This window comes from Carcharhinus amblyrhynchos, chromosome 6 (genome assembly GCF_965287045.1).
Source record: "Carcharhinus amblyrhynchos chromosome 6, sCarAmb.v2.hapA, whole genome shotgun sequence".
NCBI lineage: Eukaryota > Metazoa > Chordata > Chondrichthyes > Carcharhiniformes > Carcharhinidae > Carcharhinus > Carcharhinus amblyrhynchos.
In genome coordinates, this window is record NC_137329.1 from 83,189,871 (window position 1) to 83,206,273 (window position 16,403).

The window sequence follows — 16,403 nt, forward strand, 5'->3', positions numbered from 1 at the left end:
CTTTTAATCAACGATAATCCATCACCCATGGGTAACCTAATTTTAAATGACTGAAATTCATTTATAACAAATACATCTTACAATTTAATTATGTTCATGAAGTGCCTCTTTCTTAATAAATTAAGTGAAAATCAAGTTTAAAGGCTTTTAAAATTTGCCTTTTTCAATCTCAAAAGTTGCCAAAAGCAAGCTAGTTTAATTTTTATAGGTTTGTTGAAAGTTTGCAAGAAAGCTGCCATTGGTGATTAGTTCATCCTGGAGTGTGGCTAGTTTTGTCAGTAAGGCCGACTTTCGTGTGTGAAGTTTATAAAAGTAGCACAAAACATTGCAGAAACAAGGAGTGTATTGAATTCAAATTGTGAGACTCAGTGCTGGTTAGACCGGTCAGCTGGATTTCACAATAACATCCTTGGTTGAATAGAAGCCGTGGGGTAGAATTTTCCCCTAATTTGTCAGAGTGTCAGGCTGTGACTGAAACTGGATGTGTACCTCTTCAGATGCACTGCAGAATTTACAGAACACATCTTAAGCCACTCTGACAAAAAAAAAATCAGGGGGACCTGATTAGCGCCGGCAAGTCCAGTTTCACAGAGATTGGGCGCCATTTTTAAAAGGCATCTAGATTACTGCAGTAAAACTCCCCCCGCCAAGGCCTCCCCTGCCAACCCCCATCCAGCACTGCGAAGTTTCAGGGTCTCTCCCCTCCCCCTCATGACAGTTATTGGGCTCACCCCTCTCCTCCCTCACAACCACTGTAGCAGTATCGAACCAGTGTTCCCCCTTCACTGCTTGCTCTTCCCCATTGCTGCCAGTTATTCCCCTTCAAAGGCCTCGCCACTCCTCTCCTCCACACATTATGGGATCTACCCCCCTCTCCACTTGGTTTCCCCAGAGCATTTGCCCCTGACACCACAACGTGGCAGTGCTAAACTGTGCCAGGACACTGCCTGGGCATGTTTCTCTGCTCCAGGGGTAATACTTACCAAGGTGCCTCCAGCAGGATCCCCTCGACTGTTCGGTATCATATTGGCAAGGTTTGATAAGATTAATGACGGTGACCTTTGCAGTGCACAGAGTGCAGAGATTCGGGTGAGAAGCTGAACTGACAAAACATAAATTTGCTTGACATTGTACTGTTGTTTTACTGAAGCTTTTTTTTGGAACAGAAGATTTTTGTTATTTCCCATCTCAAATCTTGTAAAGCAAGGTTGTCAGTTCTGCCCAGTACTTTCAGGAATCAACACACTCTAAAATTCTCTCTGTTTCCCTAAATAATACTTTTATACTGAGAATACGATTCATTGTGCTTTCTGTATGAGAGACTGCCTGATTGGACGCCAGTGGGATTCGATTAAATGAATAAAACTCTGAACTGTGTTGGTACTTAAGAATATAACCAAAGCCAGTGAACAAAATTTTCCAAAGATAAACTCCCTCCCCAACACCATAATAAACAGAAGAGATCAGTTAACAGCACTTTTGGGAAAATCGCGGCTTCAGTTACCAAAGAAGAGACCATTTTGTTTATCTTTATAACATCTCCATTTTTAGGATTATCGGCATGCAGGGGCTATAATCCAGGAAGACATCTCTGAGGCCTCTTTAATTATTGGGGTGAAAAGCCCTCCAGTGGAGAAGCTGATACCTAGGAAGACCTATGCCTTCTTTTCACATACTATCAAAGCCCAAGAGGCAAACATGCCACTTCTGGATGCTATCATTGAAAAGGTACAGTGGAAGCGTAAGATTTTTGGTGACAGCTTTTTACAGTCTGGTTCCTCTGAATTTGATGTGGTGCCCTTTATACAAATATGTACAGAGAAAGTAAAGGTAGAAAGATAACACCCCTCATAACTGCAAGAGGGCTCTTTGTTTGAACATTTTCCATATCTTTATAATTATTGACAATAGTGAGTTCAAGCAGGTGTTTTAGCGCACACTGAGTATGTTGCCTTCTAGATAAATGGAAATTATCTTTCTAAAACAGTCTCTGAAATCAGATCGCTAGCCCTTGGATAAGTATAGGGGCAGTTTGCCAGCAGCAATCCCCCTGGGGACCATTTTCCCTGGGGTGATCAGAGGGGCTGGAAAGGTAATGCACACTTGTAAGTTGTGGGTAACAAAATAAATCAATTGGTTTAAATGACCACTGAACAACTGGAAATGTTCGATCAGTCTGTGACCTCCTCACCTCACACTAACACCCCACTCCCACTCCCCCCACAAAAAAAACATTCGGATCTGCAGGCCCCTGACGCTGACCTCTTAGTACCAGAGCAACACCATGTAGGCAGGCCTTGAAGTCTAACCCGCCTCTTTGCCTATAACTGCAGCCACAGGCCATCCTCTAAACAGGTTGCTACTTCAAGGGGGGAGTGGGGTTTTATGGCTTTTTTTAATGTAAAAGTTGCAAAGGAGGCACCTCAAGACTGAGGCATACCTTACTGTCTCCCTGCAATGGCAGGCTTCAAGTCCTCCTACTTGCCCGCCAGCTTCGAGAGCCTCAGGACGGTGAGTCCATTCTCTAGCCACTAATCCACCGATTTGCCGAAAATCACTGCTGGATGACTGTTCTCTATGTAGTGCAGGATCTCGATCCCCATTTAACCCTGTTGCCAGGATTCGAACCCAACGCCAAAAATCCTCCTCCTTAAATTTGCTTGACATTGTACTGTTGTTTTACACAAGCTTTTTTTTGGTACAAGTGATTTTTGTTATTTCCCATCTCAAATCTTGTAAAGCAGGATATTCAATTCTGCCCAGTGGTATGAGAAATCAACACACTCCAGATTTCTGCCTGTTTCCCTAAGTAATACTCTTATACTGAGAATACCTTTCTACCCCCTCTGATCGCCCCTGGGAAAATGACCCCCAGGGGGAATACTTATCCAAGGGCTAGCGATCTGATTTCTGACACTGTTTTAGAAACATAATTGTGCTTTCAGAAGAGATCAGCTAACAGAGTAATACAAATATACTTTACGCTGCATAGGTATTGTGTATTTTAGATATTACAGCAGAAATGTTTGCATTAGATAAGTTCATGCAATATCCCAATGCGGCTGGCAAAAGACAAATGTGAATGTTAGCAATCCAACATTAAAAAAATACAGATCCCCTTTCAAATATTGATCAATCTGCTGTGCACTGCCAGTGTTTCCTGTTTTTACTTTAATATTGTCAGTGGTTTCCCTGTTTTTGAGACATTGTGGTAGTGTAGTGTTGTAAAGTAAGCCTGAGGCAAGCACTACTTATCGCTTTTAGAGAAGACCTTCTGATTTTCTGTATAAATCCTGGATAATTAAATACATAGGGCTGGATTTTCCATCTGTGCTTGCCTCAAAACAGGAAAATACCACCCGAGATCAACAGACATTTGCACGGTCCACCCCCATCCTCTCTGATTCCCGTGGCAGATGGGGTGGGGAAGTTCCCCCCAGTAAAGTAATAGAGTCAGATAGTGCAGAAAAGGCCCATCGAGTCACCACTGACAATATCTACCACTAAAGCTGCGCTCATCCCATTTCCTGCACTTGTCCGATATCCTTGAATATCATGATATTTCAAGTGTTCATCCAAATATTTTTTAAAGGTTGTAAGATTTCCAGCCTCAACTGTCTTCCCAGGCTGTGCATTCCAGATACCCACAACTCCCTGAGGGGAAAAGTTGGAAATTCTGTTTTATTCAGACCGTGACCCAGAATTTCCTCACGGGTTGAGTGCACAGAGATGGGAAAATTCTCAAGCACTTCCGAGAGCCAAAACTGGGCCCTTAAATGCAAGATGATACTCTGACACCGATAACTCTGTTGAATCACTTCATTAGTAGAAATATAATAAGGGAAACGGTACTCCTACAAAAATCCATGAAGTTACATCAAAAGCAAAATACTACAGATGCTGGAATCTGAAACAAAATCTCAGCATGTCCGACTGCATCTGTGGAGAGAGAATAGAGCCAACGTTTCAAGTTTAGATGACCCTTCATGAGAGCTAAGAGCAAAGAGAATCAGCAGAAATTTACACTGTGTGAGAGGAGGGGGATGGGGTGTGTGGAATGAGACAAAGGGAATGTAAATGAGGATACAGAAGTCTGATAAGGTGATAAGAGTGTCTGTCAAATGCTCAGAATGCAGGAATGCAAGAACAGAGGTACAGATTGTTAAAGGACTGCCTGAATTTATATTGCTTTTTGTTGCACTTTAACTTGCAGGAAATCCGCCTCATTGATTATGAAAAGATGGTCGACACCAAAGGGACCAGAGTTGTGGCATTTGGTCAGTGGGCTGGGGTAGCAGGTACTTGTTTTCCAGTTTGTAACCTTTTCCATAATACTAAACCAAAAGAAAAAATGCTGGAAAATCTCAACAGATCAAAGGCTCATCTGGAATCGAAACATTAGCTCTTTTCTCACCTTACAGATGCTGCCAGACCTGCTGAGATTTTCTAGAATTTTCCTCTTGGTTTGTGATCTTTTCCACTTGGAGCAGACCACTGTGACCTGAACAATATTTCCTAATTGTTTCCTTCTGCTGTTTGTAACAGGAATGATCAACATCTTACATGGGTTGGGGCTGCGCTTCCTTGCCCTCGGCCACCACACTCCCTTCATGGTAAGGGTCTTCAGTTTTTCCAGCCTTTGTGTATTGTTGTGTTCCTGGGTTTGTTGAGGATGTAACAAAAGCAGTGGATGAAGGGGAAGCAGTAGATGTAGAATATTTGGATTTCCAGAAGGCATTTGGTACGATGCCACATGAAACATTACTGCAGAAAAATAGAGTTCCTGGTGTTAGGGGCGATATATTAATATTGATCAATGATTAGTTAACAAGCGGGAAACAAAAATAAATGGGTCGATTGTAGCTTGGCAAATTGTAACTAATGAATTGTGATAAGGATCAGTGCTGGGGTCTCAACTATTTACATTATTTATTAATGACTTGGATGAGGGGACTGATTGTGTTGTGGCCAAATTTGCTGATGATAGGAAGGAAAGGAAGTTGTGAGTTTGCAAAGGGATATATAAAGGTTAAGTGAGCTTACAGTAAACTGGTTAGGTGGAGTAGAATGAGGTTGTCTAGTTTGTGAGAAAGAATAGAAAAACAGATTATTTAGAACAAAGAACAGTACAACACAGGACCATGCCCTTTGGCCTGCCAAGGCTGCGCTGATACATTACGCCTTTCAAAACTATATCACTCTATTCCCTGCCTATTCATCTATTTGGCAAGATGCCTCTTAAACATTGCTATTGTATCTGCTTCTAGCATCTTTGGCAGTGCATTCCAGTCACTTACCACACTCTGTGTAAAAAGCTTGCCTCTCACATCTCCTTTAAACTTTCTGTCTATTACCTTAAATGTATGTTGCCTAGTAATTGCTATTTATATGCTGGGAAAAGGATTCTGACTATCCATTCTATTCATGCATCTCATAACCTTGTAAACTTCTATAAGATGCCCCTCAGCCTCTGGTGTTCAAGTGAAAAACTTGAAAAACAAGTGAAATGTCTGTCCAATCTCTTCTCATATCTAATTCCCTTCAAACCAGGCAACTTAGCAGTAAACTGGAGTGGGGGGTGGCGGCGGCAGGGGCATGTGTGGAAAGGGGATGCAATGATCAGGGGGTGGGGTTAGAGAGAGAAGTACTAACTTCGATCACGGGTGGGGAGGTGAACCCCTGAGACGTCCGTGATGGAGGGGTGGTTTATTCAGGTTATGTTTGGAGTGCCCTACAAAGATGGAGTCCTGATCTCCATGAATCTGGGTTTTGCCAGTGTGTTGAGGTCCTGCCCACACTGTATGATGGCATGTAACAATCCCCCCTTAATTTTTTTGCCAGTGTCATAAGATCTGGAGAGAAAACCAGCCTGTTTCTCTGAAGAAAAACAAATTGGTTTTCTCGCCGAAAACAACACTCTGCCACTTTTTGGGTAAGATTTCACCCAATATTCCAAGTGCGAGAGCAAGACATTCCTGCTTCTGTACTTTAATCCTCTCACTATGAAGAACAACATACCATTTGCCTTCTTTACTTCCTGCTGCACTTGCATGCGTGCCTTCAGTGATTAGTGTATGAAGACACCCAGGCCTCATTGCACATTCCTTTTTCAATCTATAGCCATTCAGAAATAATCTGCCTTCTCATTTTTGGTACCAAAATGGATATCCTCACATTAATCCACATTATATTGCATCTTGTCTTGCATTTGCCCACTCACTCAACTTGTCTAAATCACACTGAGGCGCCTCTGCATCCTCTTCACAGCTCACCCTGCTCCCAGCTTTGTGTCATCTGCAAATGTGGAGATTATTTCCCTCATCTAAATCATTAATATATATTAATACTTGGACCTTTGATGGTCGGATTCTGGCTGAGAAATTTTCAAACTCTTCACTGAAAGACCAAACCTTGCAGCCAGCCCATCTATTAAAACAGATCCAGGATAAATATTTGTGAAGTAAAATACCTTTTAAGCTCATTGACTGAGTTTATTTGCATAGCTGGGATTTTGTCAGAGATTCTCCTGTTCTGTCACTGTACCTCTATTGGAGGTGTGATGAAGCCTCTGTTTTATGAAGTGGGTGAGGGATGGGGTTGTGGGGAGGTGGCTCCAGGGAAGTTCCCCAGTAATGGCTATTTTGGGAAACTTCTCAAGAGGGACCTCGGAGTCCTTGTGCATGAGTCGCAAAAACCTAGCCTGCAGGTGGTCAGGAAGGCTAATGGGATGCTGGCCTTCATAGCGAGGGGGATTGAATATAAAAGTAGGGAGGTCTTGCTGCGGCTGTATAGGGCATTGGTGAGGCCGCAGCTGGAGTACTGTGTGCAGTTTTGGTCGCCGTACTTACGCAAGGATATTTTGGCCTTGGAGGGAGTGCAGAGGAGGTTTACTAGGCTGATACCAGAGTTGAGGGGTTGAGCTATGAGGAGAGGCTGAATAAACTAGGCTTGTACTCGGAGTTTAGAAGAATGAGGGGAGATCTCATTGAGACATATAAGATGATGAATGGGATGGATAGGATAGAGGTGGAGAGACTCTTCCCGCTCAGAAAGGACAGTAGGACTAGGGGGCACAGCCTCAAGATAAAGGGGGGGCGGTTTAGAACAGAGTTGAGGAGGAACTTCTTCACTCAAATGGTGGTGAATCTCTGGAATTCTCTGCCCGTTGAGGTGGTGGAGGCTGCCTCGCTAGATATTTTTAAGACGCGGGCTGATGGGTTTTTGATAAGCGAAGGGATTAAGGGTTATGGGGAGAGGGCGGGAATGTGGAACTGATCCACGACAGATCAGCCATGATCTTATTGAATGGCGGGGCAGGCTCGAAGGGCTAGATGGCCTACTCCTGCTCCTATTTCTTATGTTCTTATGAATCCAGTAATGGAGCAACCAGCTGAGTTGGAGCCAGCTGGTGAGCTGCTGGATGAGTTGGCATTGATGTATTCAGCTGATGTTTTCTGTTTCCAGCATATTGGCATGGCCCACAATTACAGAAACAGTGCCCAGGCGGTGCAAGCTGTGCGGGACTGTGGCTATGAGATCTCCTTAGGTTTAATGCCTAAGTCCATTGGACCAGTTACGTTTGTGTTCACAGGCACTGGTAATGTCTCCAAGGTGAGTTGCATTCATTTGATTCTGTTTCAGGGGAAAGCTTGTAACATTTTGATCAAATCTGTAGAGATCAAGCATTCAGCAATGTCCAAATTTGCCTGGCTTCTTATGTGAGGTATGGCTTGGATGCAATGTCATAGTATGAATGCTCAGTCTCCTCCTATCAGCTTCCTCTTCACAACTTCAATAATAGTGCTAACCAATTACTTTTAATGTCTATCTAATATGCTTTCAAGTATTGGTTGTTTATTTTAGAATCGGCCCATTCGGCCCATTGAGAATGTACTGACTCTCTGTAGGAGCATCTTACCCAGACCCTATACCCGTAAGCCCATGTATTTACCCCACTAATCCCCCCATCTGCATATCTTTGGACACCAAGGGGCAATTTAGTACAGCCAATCATAGAATCCTACAGTGCAGAAGGAGGCCATTTGGCCCATCGAGTCTGCACAGACCACAATCCCACCCAGGCCCTATCCCCATAACCCCATGCATTTACCCTAGCAGTCCCTCTGACAGAAAGGAGCAACTTAGCATGGCTAATCCACCTAACCTGCACATCTTTCGGACTGTGAGAAGAAACCAGAGCACCAGGAGGAAACCCATGCAGACGTGGGGAGAATGTGCAAACTCCACACAGTCACCCAAGGCCAGGCGTTAAAAAGTTCAAAGAAGGGAGAGAAATGCACATGAAGGAAAACCTAAATTGTGATGTTGGAATGTTGGGTGTTCCTCAAAATTGCAATGTATTTCTTTCATGACAGAACTGAGCGAAATAGATTCCTTAGGCAGATGGTGGAAGAAGTTAATCTTGATTCAATTAAATGGAAATCAGATAGGCTTTTTTCTGCAACTAACATTTTGGGGATGGACATTTCTCAAATTATTCATAAAATGTCTCCAAAGAATTTATTTTCAGAAACAAAATGATTTGAAAAATCATATATTAAATACAACATGTTTGGGAGGAACAGTTGACTCTGAGGGGGTAATCTTACCATTTTGATTCTAAGTGCTGAATCTAGATTTAGATCTGAGTTCTGAACCTGTTCTCAGGCGCCCCCATACGCACTTAGCCTGAAAAAAAAGGTGCAAATCTGAATTGCACTGTGGGTGGGGCTTATCGCGTCCAAAATGCTGTTGCTCAGATTGCGCAGTTAAATTTGAAAAATGCTCCCCTGTCACATCGCTCTCCCGGGCTGCAAAAAGCGGATAAAGCGGCCTGGGAGCGATGGCCCCCACAGACATTGTTCCATCCCCACAACTATTCCCCTTATCTACCCACCCCCCCACTAACCAAATCAATCATCATCCCCTGCCTCCCTATGCCCTCCACCGATCGCCCGCAGAGTGGCAATGGCCCCCCCCTCCCCCCCACTGATCGCCCACAGAGTGACAGCAGGCCACCTCTTCCCCCCTGCCCCCCACCCAACCACCAGAGAATGATCTGGCCTTCCTCCCTCTTCCTGCTCAAACCACCCCTCCCACCACCTGATCTGAGTTAGGGAGCCGCTGGAAGCTCTGAACTTAGCTCTTCAGAAGCTGCAACGCCCAGAACAGACCTTTGCCAAGCATGTTTGTTTCATGCCAAATCTGGACGGCCGAACACGATGGTAAATGGGAAATTGCAGGTAAGGTTGGGCGTCCAAGTCATTAAGTCGCACCCATTTCGGCCACATTGGCCATGTTTGGGATGTGGTAAAGTGGGAATCTGTGTGGACGTGGGCATGGATCATGCTATTCCCCTCATGCCTGACTTTACCAAGTTTTTATGCCCGGAAACGGGCGTAACACAATGGTAAAATCACCCCCTGAATTTATGATTCTCAAAGTTCTTTACCAGTGGGTTTTCCTCAAATCTGCGCCAGTTGTGGACTAATTGATGAAAAGTAATTGCTATAATTAGGCAAGAACTCCATTGTTACATTATGTGACTACCTGGATGGTAAAAAAGGTGAACTAGAGAGAGCTTGGTTGCTTTTATCTGGCAATTCTGATTGTTGTCGGTGCAGACTCGATGGGCCAAATGACCTCCTTCTGCACTGTAGGGATTTTTTGATTTCTAATTTTTTTCTGATGAAGGAACCCACATGCTTAAATTCTCCCTTTCATGCACAGTGTCCAATAACTATCATTTTTATTGGGGATCAACAGAGGGCAGAGGATGCTCATTTCCTACTTCTGTCACTTTCAATTTGATGGGGATGGCAAGGAGAGGGGGAGCTGGATTTTGCTGGGAGACGGAATGGAAAGTGAACGGTCTGCCTGCTCTCACCCCCATGTCTCAGCTTGGCCAATTAGCTGCTGCCCGTGAGGAACAGACGGTTAGAGGTGTGGAAGTGGGCCGGGGGCTGGAATCTCTGTGTCCAACCAGACCCCCAGGCTAAGATGTCATTCAGGGGGGTAGTAGTTATGGTGTGAATGGTAAGTCAGTCACAGGCACAAAATTAAAGGCCCTATGTCCTCTCAACCCCTTCTTATGTCAGACTAAAACACAGTAAAAAGTCTGACAACACCAGGTTTTAGTCCAACTGATTTATTTGATAATACTCACAAGCTTTCGAGGTTTCCCTCTTCGTCAGGTGAATGGAGAGTTCTGGCCTCAGGCAGAGCATATAAAGCACAGACAGTTTAGAGATTACTGATTAGAATGCGAATCCTTACACCTAACCTGCTGTTCAAGACCTGAAGTGCAGGTTAGGTGTAAGGATTTGCATTCTAATCAGTAATCTCTAAACTGTCTGTGCTTTATATGCTCTGTCTGAGGCCAGAACTCTCCATTCACCTGACGAAGAGGGGAACCTCGAAAGCTTGTGAGTATTATCAAATAAATCGGTTGGACTAAAACCTGGTGTTGTCAGACTTTTTACTGTGTTTACGCCAGTCCAACGCTGGCATACCCACATCATGTCAGACTTAAACAGTGAATAAGTGGTGTTAAAAAGTATAAAAATGCTGCCATCTTCAGCAGCAGATTGTGCTTCTACATGTAGTCATAGCCCTGTAGGACGGTCTTTTATTCTGCCCTGGTGCTGTCCTCATAGTTGCTGCAAAGAACCCCGAACTTTTTCCGTGCCTGAACAGTGAGGCGGCAATAACAAAGTGCAAATGTTTAGCCAACCCTGTAGCCATTTATAAATGACGAGATCAGAGGCTGGCATGGTTACATCAGATTGCCAGCCTGCCAGTGCCATGCTGTATTTTATGTTCAAGCCAAGGAGGCAGTTCCCCCCACCTCTTCCCACCACCACCACCACCACACCGTTAAATCCAGCCCGAGGAAATAAGTTGAGGGGGGTGGTGAAGAGGAGCTGGGAAAATGAGATGGGGGTGGGGAGGAGTTGAGGGAATTGGATAAGAGTCTGAAGGAGAAAAGATTGCGGGGCTGGAGGAAAAGAGCCAGGGACTGGGCTGGCTAAATTGCTCTTGCAGGCAGCAATGTACAGGCTCGATGGGCCAAATGGCCTCCTGGTGTGCTGGAACCATTCCATGATTCTGATCTTAAATGGAGCGGTTTAATTCAGTGAAGGAGCCAAAGATTTGAATTCCCAATAGTTGTTTGCTGTGTTTAGGCTAATTATGTAACTTTGCGTTGTATTTACAGGAAAATATTCTACAAATTTTTGTCCATATTGCACCAGTGGTGTTCCTTGAAATTCTTTCCAATTTCTTGAAACCTCTTCTGTTTCTTTCCTCAAGTTTAAATTTGGTGGCTGCCTATTTTAACATTATAATACTATATAAACCTAAGAACTGGAAAATGGTCTGGGTTTATTTCATAAAAGAAATGAAATACACTTTGCGATGATAACTGCTGTTACCTTTCCAGGGAGCACAGGAAATATTCACTGAACTTCCTTGCGAATTTGTTGAACCACAAGAGCTGAAGAGTGTTTTCCAGTCTGGAGGTATTTAACAGTTAAGGTTGCTTCATTCAATGTTTTAATGTAATCTGATACGAGCGATATTTTGTGTTCATGCAATGTCATGTTCACTGGCTACACTCCATAGTGTTCAAAAGCTAGGAGTGTGAGCACTGTGTGTTCTCTGTACTCGAGAGTGTGAGCACTGTGCATTATCTATGCTCGGGAGTGTAAACATTGTGTGTTGTCTGTACTCGTGGATGTGAGCACTGTGTGTTGTCTGTACTTGAGAGTGTAAACACTGCGTTGTCTGTACTCGAGAGGGTGAACACTGTGTTGTCTGTACGTGGGAGTGTGAGCACTGTGCATTATCTATGCTAGGGAATGTAAACATTGTGTGCTGTCTGTGGGTGTGAGCAATGTGCATTGTCTGTACTCGAGAGTGTAAACACCGCATGTTCTCTGTACTCGGGCGCGTGAGCACTGCGCATTGCCTGTACTCGGGCGCGTGAGCACTGCGCATTGCCTGTACTCGGGCGCGTGAGCACTGCGCATTGCCTGTACTCGGGCGCGTGAGCACTGCGCATTGCCTGTACTCGGGCGCGTGAGCACTGCGCATTGCCTGTACTCGGGCGCGTGAGCACTGCGCATTGCCTGTACTCGGGCGCGTGAGCACTGCGCATTGCCTGTACTCGGGCGCGTGAGCACTGCGCATTGCCTGTACTCGGGCGCGTGAGCACTGTATGCTGTCTGTAGTTGGGACATGATTATCTGTACTTGGGATGTGGTTGCAGTGACAGAGCTTTGGTTAACAGAAGGATAGGACTGGCACCTGAATATTCCGGGATATAAGTGTTTTAAGTGAGACAGAGGAGGGGCTAGAAGTGGTGGGGAGTAGCAGTACTGGTTAGGGAGCAAATTACAGCAGTACAGAGAGTGCACAATTGAGAAGGATCATGACACTGTGGGTAGAGCTCAGAAACAGGAGGGTGCAGTCACTATGCTGGGGGTATACTACAGGCCCCCCAACAGCCCATAGGAAGTTGAAGAATGGATATGTAAGGAGATTCTGGACAGATGTAGAAAAATAGGTTTGTTGTAGTGGGAGACTTTCGTTTCCCTTATATAGACTGGAAATCCCTTAGGGCTGGCAGTTTGGAGGGAGAGGAATTTGTAATATGTGTCTGGGAAGGTTGTTTGGAACAATATGTTGATAGTCCTACTAGAGAGGGGGCAATACTGGACTTAGTACTGGGGAATGAGCCCGGTCAGGTCATCAAAATTTCAGTGGGGGAGTATGTGGCGAACAGTGACCACAATTCTGTAAACTTTCAATAGTCATAGAAAAGGATGAGTGATGTCCTATGGGTAAGGCGCTGAATTGGGGGAAGGCTGGATTAGACAGGATTTGGTGGCTGTTGATTGGGGGAGGCTTTTTGAGGGTAAAAGCACATCTGGCATGTGGAAGTCTTTTAAGGAGCAGTTGATAGGAGTGCAGGACAGGCACATACCTGTAAAAAGGAAGGACAGGAAAAGTAGGATTTGAAAGCTTTGGATAACCAGAGAAATTGTGGGTCCAATCAAAAAGCAAAAAAAAGGCATACATAAGGCCCAGGCAACTAAAAACAGATGAAGCACTGGAGGAATACAGAGAAAGTAGAAAAGAACTCAAACAGGGAGTTAGAAGGGCAAAAAGGGGTTATGAAATGTCCTTGGCAGACAGGACTAAGGAGAATCCCAAGACGTTTTATACATACGTTAGGAACAAGAGGGTTGTCAGAGAAAGAGTCGGACGTCTGCGTTTAGAGGATGTATTTCTGGTCAGGGAGAACGAGGAGATAATGGCTATGAACCATGGACAAGTGGAGATCCCAGGGCCTGGGGGACAGGACGGGTGGGTAACTGTTAGGAAGAAGAAGAAGAAGAATAGTCCTGGTCCAAAGACTACCCCAGTGGTCCCCCAAAAGGCATCAACAGGGGCCCAAAAGGTATGTCAGGAGGACCAGAATGCCTCAGAGGGAAGGAAAGGGGCTGGCAATTAATAGTGGTGGGGGATGGGAGGGTCAAAGGAATTGATAGGCGGTTCTGTGGGCAAAAGCGTGACTCCAGGATGGTAGTCTGCCTCCCTGGAGCAGGGGTACAGGATGTATCAGAGAGGATAGAGGGAATTTTGAAGGGTGAAGGGACCCAGGCTGAAGTAATTATACACATAGGAGAGAAGGACGTAGGAAGGCAGAGCAGGGGGGATGTACGTAGGCAATTCAGGGAGTTGGGGGCCAAGCTGAAGAGCAGGGCCTCCAGGGTGGCATTCTCTGGGCTGCTGCCTAGTAACAGCAGGGCTAGGAATGATGAGATCATGCAGCTGAATGCGTGGTTGAGGGATTGGTGCAAGGTAGAGGGCTTTACTTTTGTAGATCACTGGGAAGTATTTGTGAGAGAAGGGCACCTGTACAGGAGGGATGGGGAACATTTGAATAGGAGGAGGACAAATATCTTAGCTGGGAGGTTAGCTGGAGTGTTTCGGCAGGGTTTAAACTAATAGGGAGGAGGGGTGGGGATGAGACTGATAGCTCATTAGACACTGGGGCCGGGAGTGAGTTGGGTGGCAGGATAGGTTTGGTTGAAAGGAAAATTATCAGGGGGAAGGAGGATCCAAGTAGGCCTGGAGGGTTGGATTGCATCTGTTTCAATGCGAGGAGTGTAACGGGTAAAACGGATGAGCTTAGGGCCTTGATGTTCGTGAGGAATTTAGATATGGTGGCAGTGACGGAGACATGGTTAGAGGAAGGGCAGGACTGGCAGCTAAATATTCCTGGGTATAAGTGTTTTAGGTGTGACAGAGGAGGGTTGAAGAGAGGTGGAGGGGTGGCGTTGTTAGTAAAGGAGCACATCACAGCGGTGCAGAGGGAGGATAATATGGAGGAGTTAGGGATTGAGTCGCTGTGGGTGGAGTTGAGGAATAAAAAGGGAGAGATTATGATGCTAGGCGTGTACTATAGGCCACCCAACAGCCCGAGGTCAGTGGAGGAAGGTATTTGTAAAGACATTTTAGATAGGTGCAGAAAGAATAGGGTGACTATAATCATCCTGGAGTGGATTGGAAGGTGCCTAGAGCTGGTGGTTCGGATGGGGAGGAATTTGTAAAATGTGTGCTGGAAGGGTCCTTGGAGCAGTACGTAACTAGCCCGACTAGGGAGGGGGCTATACTCGATGTAGTTTTGGGTAATGAGCTGGGGCAGGTGGTTGAGGTTGAAGTAGGCGAACATGTGGCTAACAGTGACCACAAATCTGTCTACTTTAGGATAATAATGGAAAAGGATGAGTTCTGTCCGAAGGGGAGGGTGCTGAACTGGGAGAAGGCGATCTATAGCCGGATTAGGAAGGAGCTGAAGGACACTGATTGGGAGAGGTTGTTAGCGGGTAAGACCACGGTTGGCAAGTGGGAGGCTTTCAAGGGCAAACTAAAAATGTTGCAGGAAAGGCATGTGCCGGTAAAGGCAGGATTAGAGAGCCGTGGATTACAGGGGATATTGAAGACTTGGTCAAGAAGAAGAGAGAGGCATATGTTAGGTCTAAACAACTGGGAATGGAGAGAGCACTGGAGGAATATAGAGAGAGCAGGAGGGAGCTCAAAAGGGGAGTTAGAAAGGCAAAAAGGGGGCATGAAATTGCTTGGGCTGATAGGATTAAGGAAAATCCAAAGGCATTTTTACTCTTATATTAGGGATAAGAGGGTGATTAGAGGGAAAATAGGTCCTCTTAGGGACAAAGGAGGGGAACTGTGCATTGAGTCTGAGGGAATGGGGGAGATCCTGAATGAATACTTTGCGTCGGTATTCACGAAGGAAAGGGGGTTGGTGTCTTGTAATGTCTTGCAGGGATCTGTAGACCAGTTGAAAGAAATATCCATTACGAGAGAGGAAGTATTAGGGTTTTTAGGTAGCATAAAAACTGATAAATCTCCGGGGCCCGATGGCATTTATCCCAGGCTGCTTAGGGAGGTGAGAGATGAAATTGCTGGGCCTCTGAAGCAAATCTTTGTCTCTTCTTTGGGCACAGGTGAGGTCCCAGAGGACTGGAGGATAGCTAATGTGGTACCGCTGTTTAAAAAGGGCAGTAGGGATAACCCTGGTAATTATAGACCAGTGAGTTTGACATCGGTGGTAGGAAAGTTGTTGGAAAAAATTCTTAGGGGTAGGATGTATAAGCATTTGGAGCGTTGCGATCTGATTAAGGATACGCAGCCTGGCTTTGTTCAGGGGAGGTCTTGCCTTACGAATCTGGTAGAATTTTTTGAGGAGGTGACAAAAACGGTTGACGATGGGCGAGCCGTTGATGTCGTCTATATAGATTTCAGTAAGGCGTTTGACAAAGTCCCTCACGGTAGGCTGGTAGAAAAGGTTAAGGCACATGGGATACAGGGACAGGTATCTAGATGGATTGAAAACTGGCTAGGCAACAGGAGACAGAGAGTAGTAGTGGAAGGGTCCTTTTCTAGCTGGAGGTCTGTCACCAGTGGTGTGCCACAGGGCTCAGTACTGGGACCCCTTCTATTCGTAATATATATAAATGACTTGGAAGAAGGCGTACATGGTGTGATCAGCAAGTTTGCAGATGACACCAAGATGGCAGGATTGGCGGATAGCGAGGAGGATTGTCAGGTGACACAGCAGGATATAGATAGGCTGGTATACTGGGCAGATAGATGGCAGATGGAATTTAATCCTGATAAATGCGAGGTGATGCATTTTGGAAGGAATAATGCAAGAAGGAGTTACATGATGAAGGGTAGACCAATTAAGAGTATAGAAATGCAGAGGGACTTGGGAGTGCAAGTGCACAAGTCTTTGAAGGTGGCAACCCAGGTGGAGAAGGTTGCGAAGAAAGCTTACGGAATGCTAGCCTTTATAGGAAGGGGTATAAAGGGGT

General features: G+C 45.2%; 1 protein-coding gene across 4 annotated transcripts in view; it reads left to right on the plus strand.

The window, feature by feature from the left end:
* The window catches only part of aass (aminoadipate-semialdehyde synthase), a 103,161-nt gene that overhangs the window by 12,348 nt on the left and 74,410 nt on the right, over window positions 1–16,403 (plus strand). For all 4 annotated transcript variants that reach the window (XM_080190804.1, XM_080190803.1, XM_080190806.1 and 1 more), the window contains 5 exons: window positions 1,552–1,728; window positions 4,214–4,298; window positions 4,546–4,613; window positions 7,465–7,611; window positions 11,441–11,519. In XM_080190804.1, coding sequence (XP_080046930.1) covers window positions 1,552–1,728; window positions 4,214–4,298; window positions 4,546–4,613; window positions 7,465–7,611; window positions 11,441–11,519 — 556 coding nt within the window. The remainder of the gene's footprint in view (window positions 1–1,551; window positions 1,729–4,213; window positions 4,299–4,545; window positions 4,614–7,464; window positions 7,612–11,440; window positions 11,520–16,403) is intronic.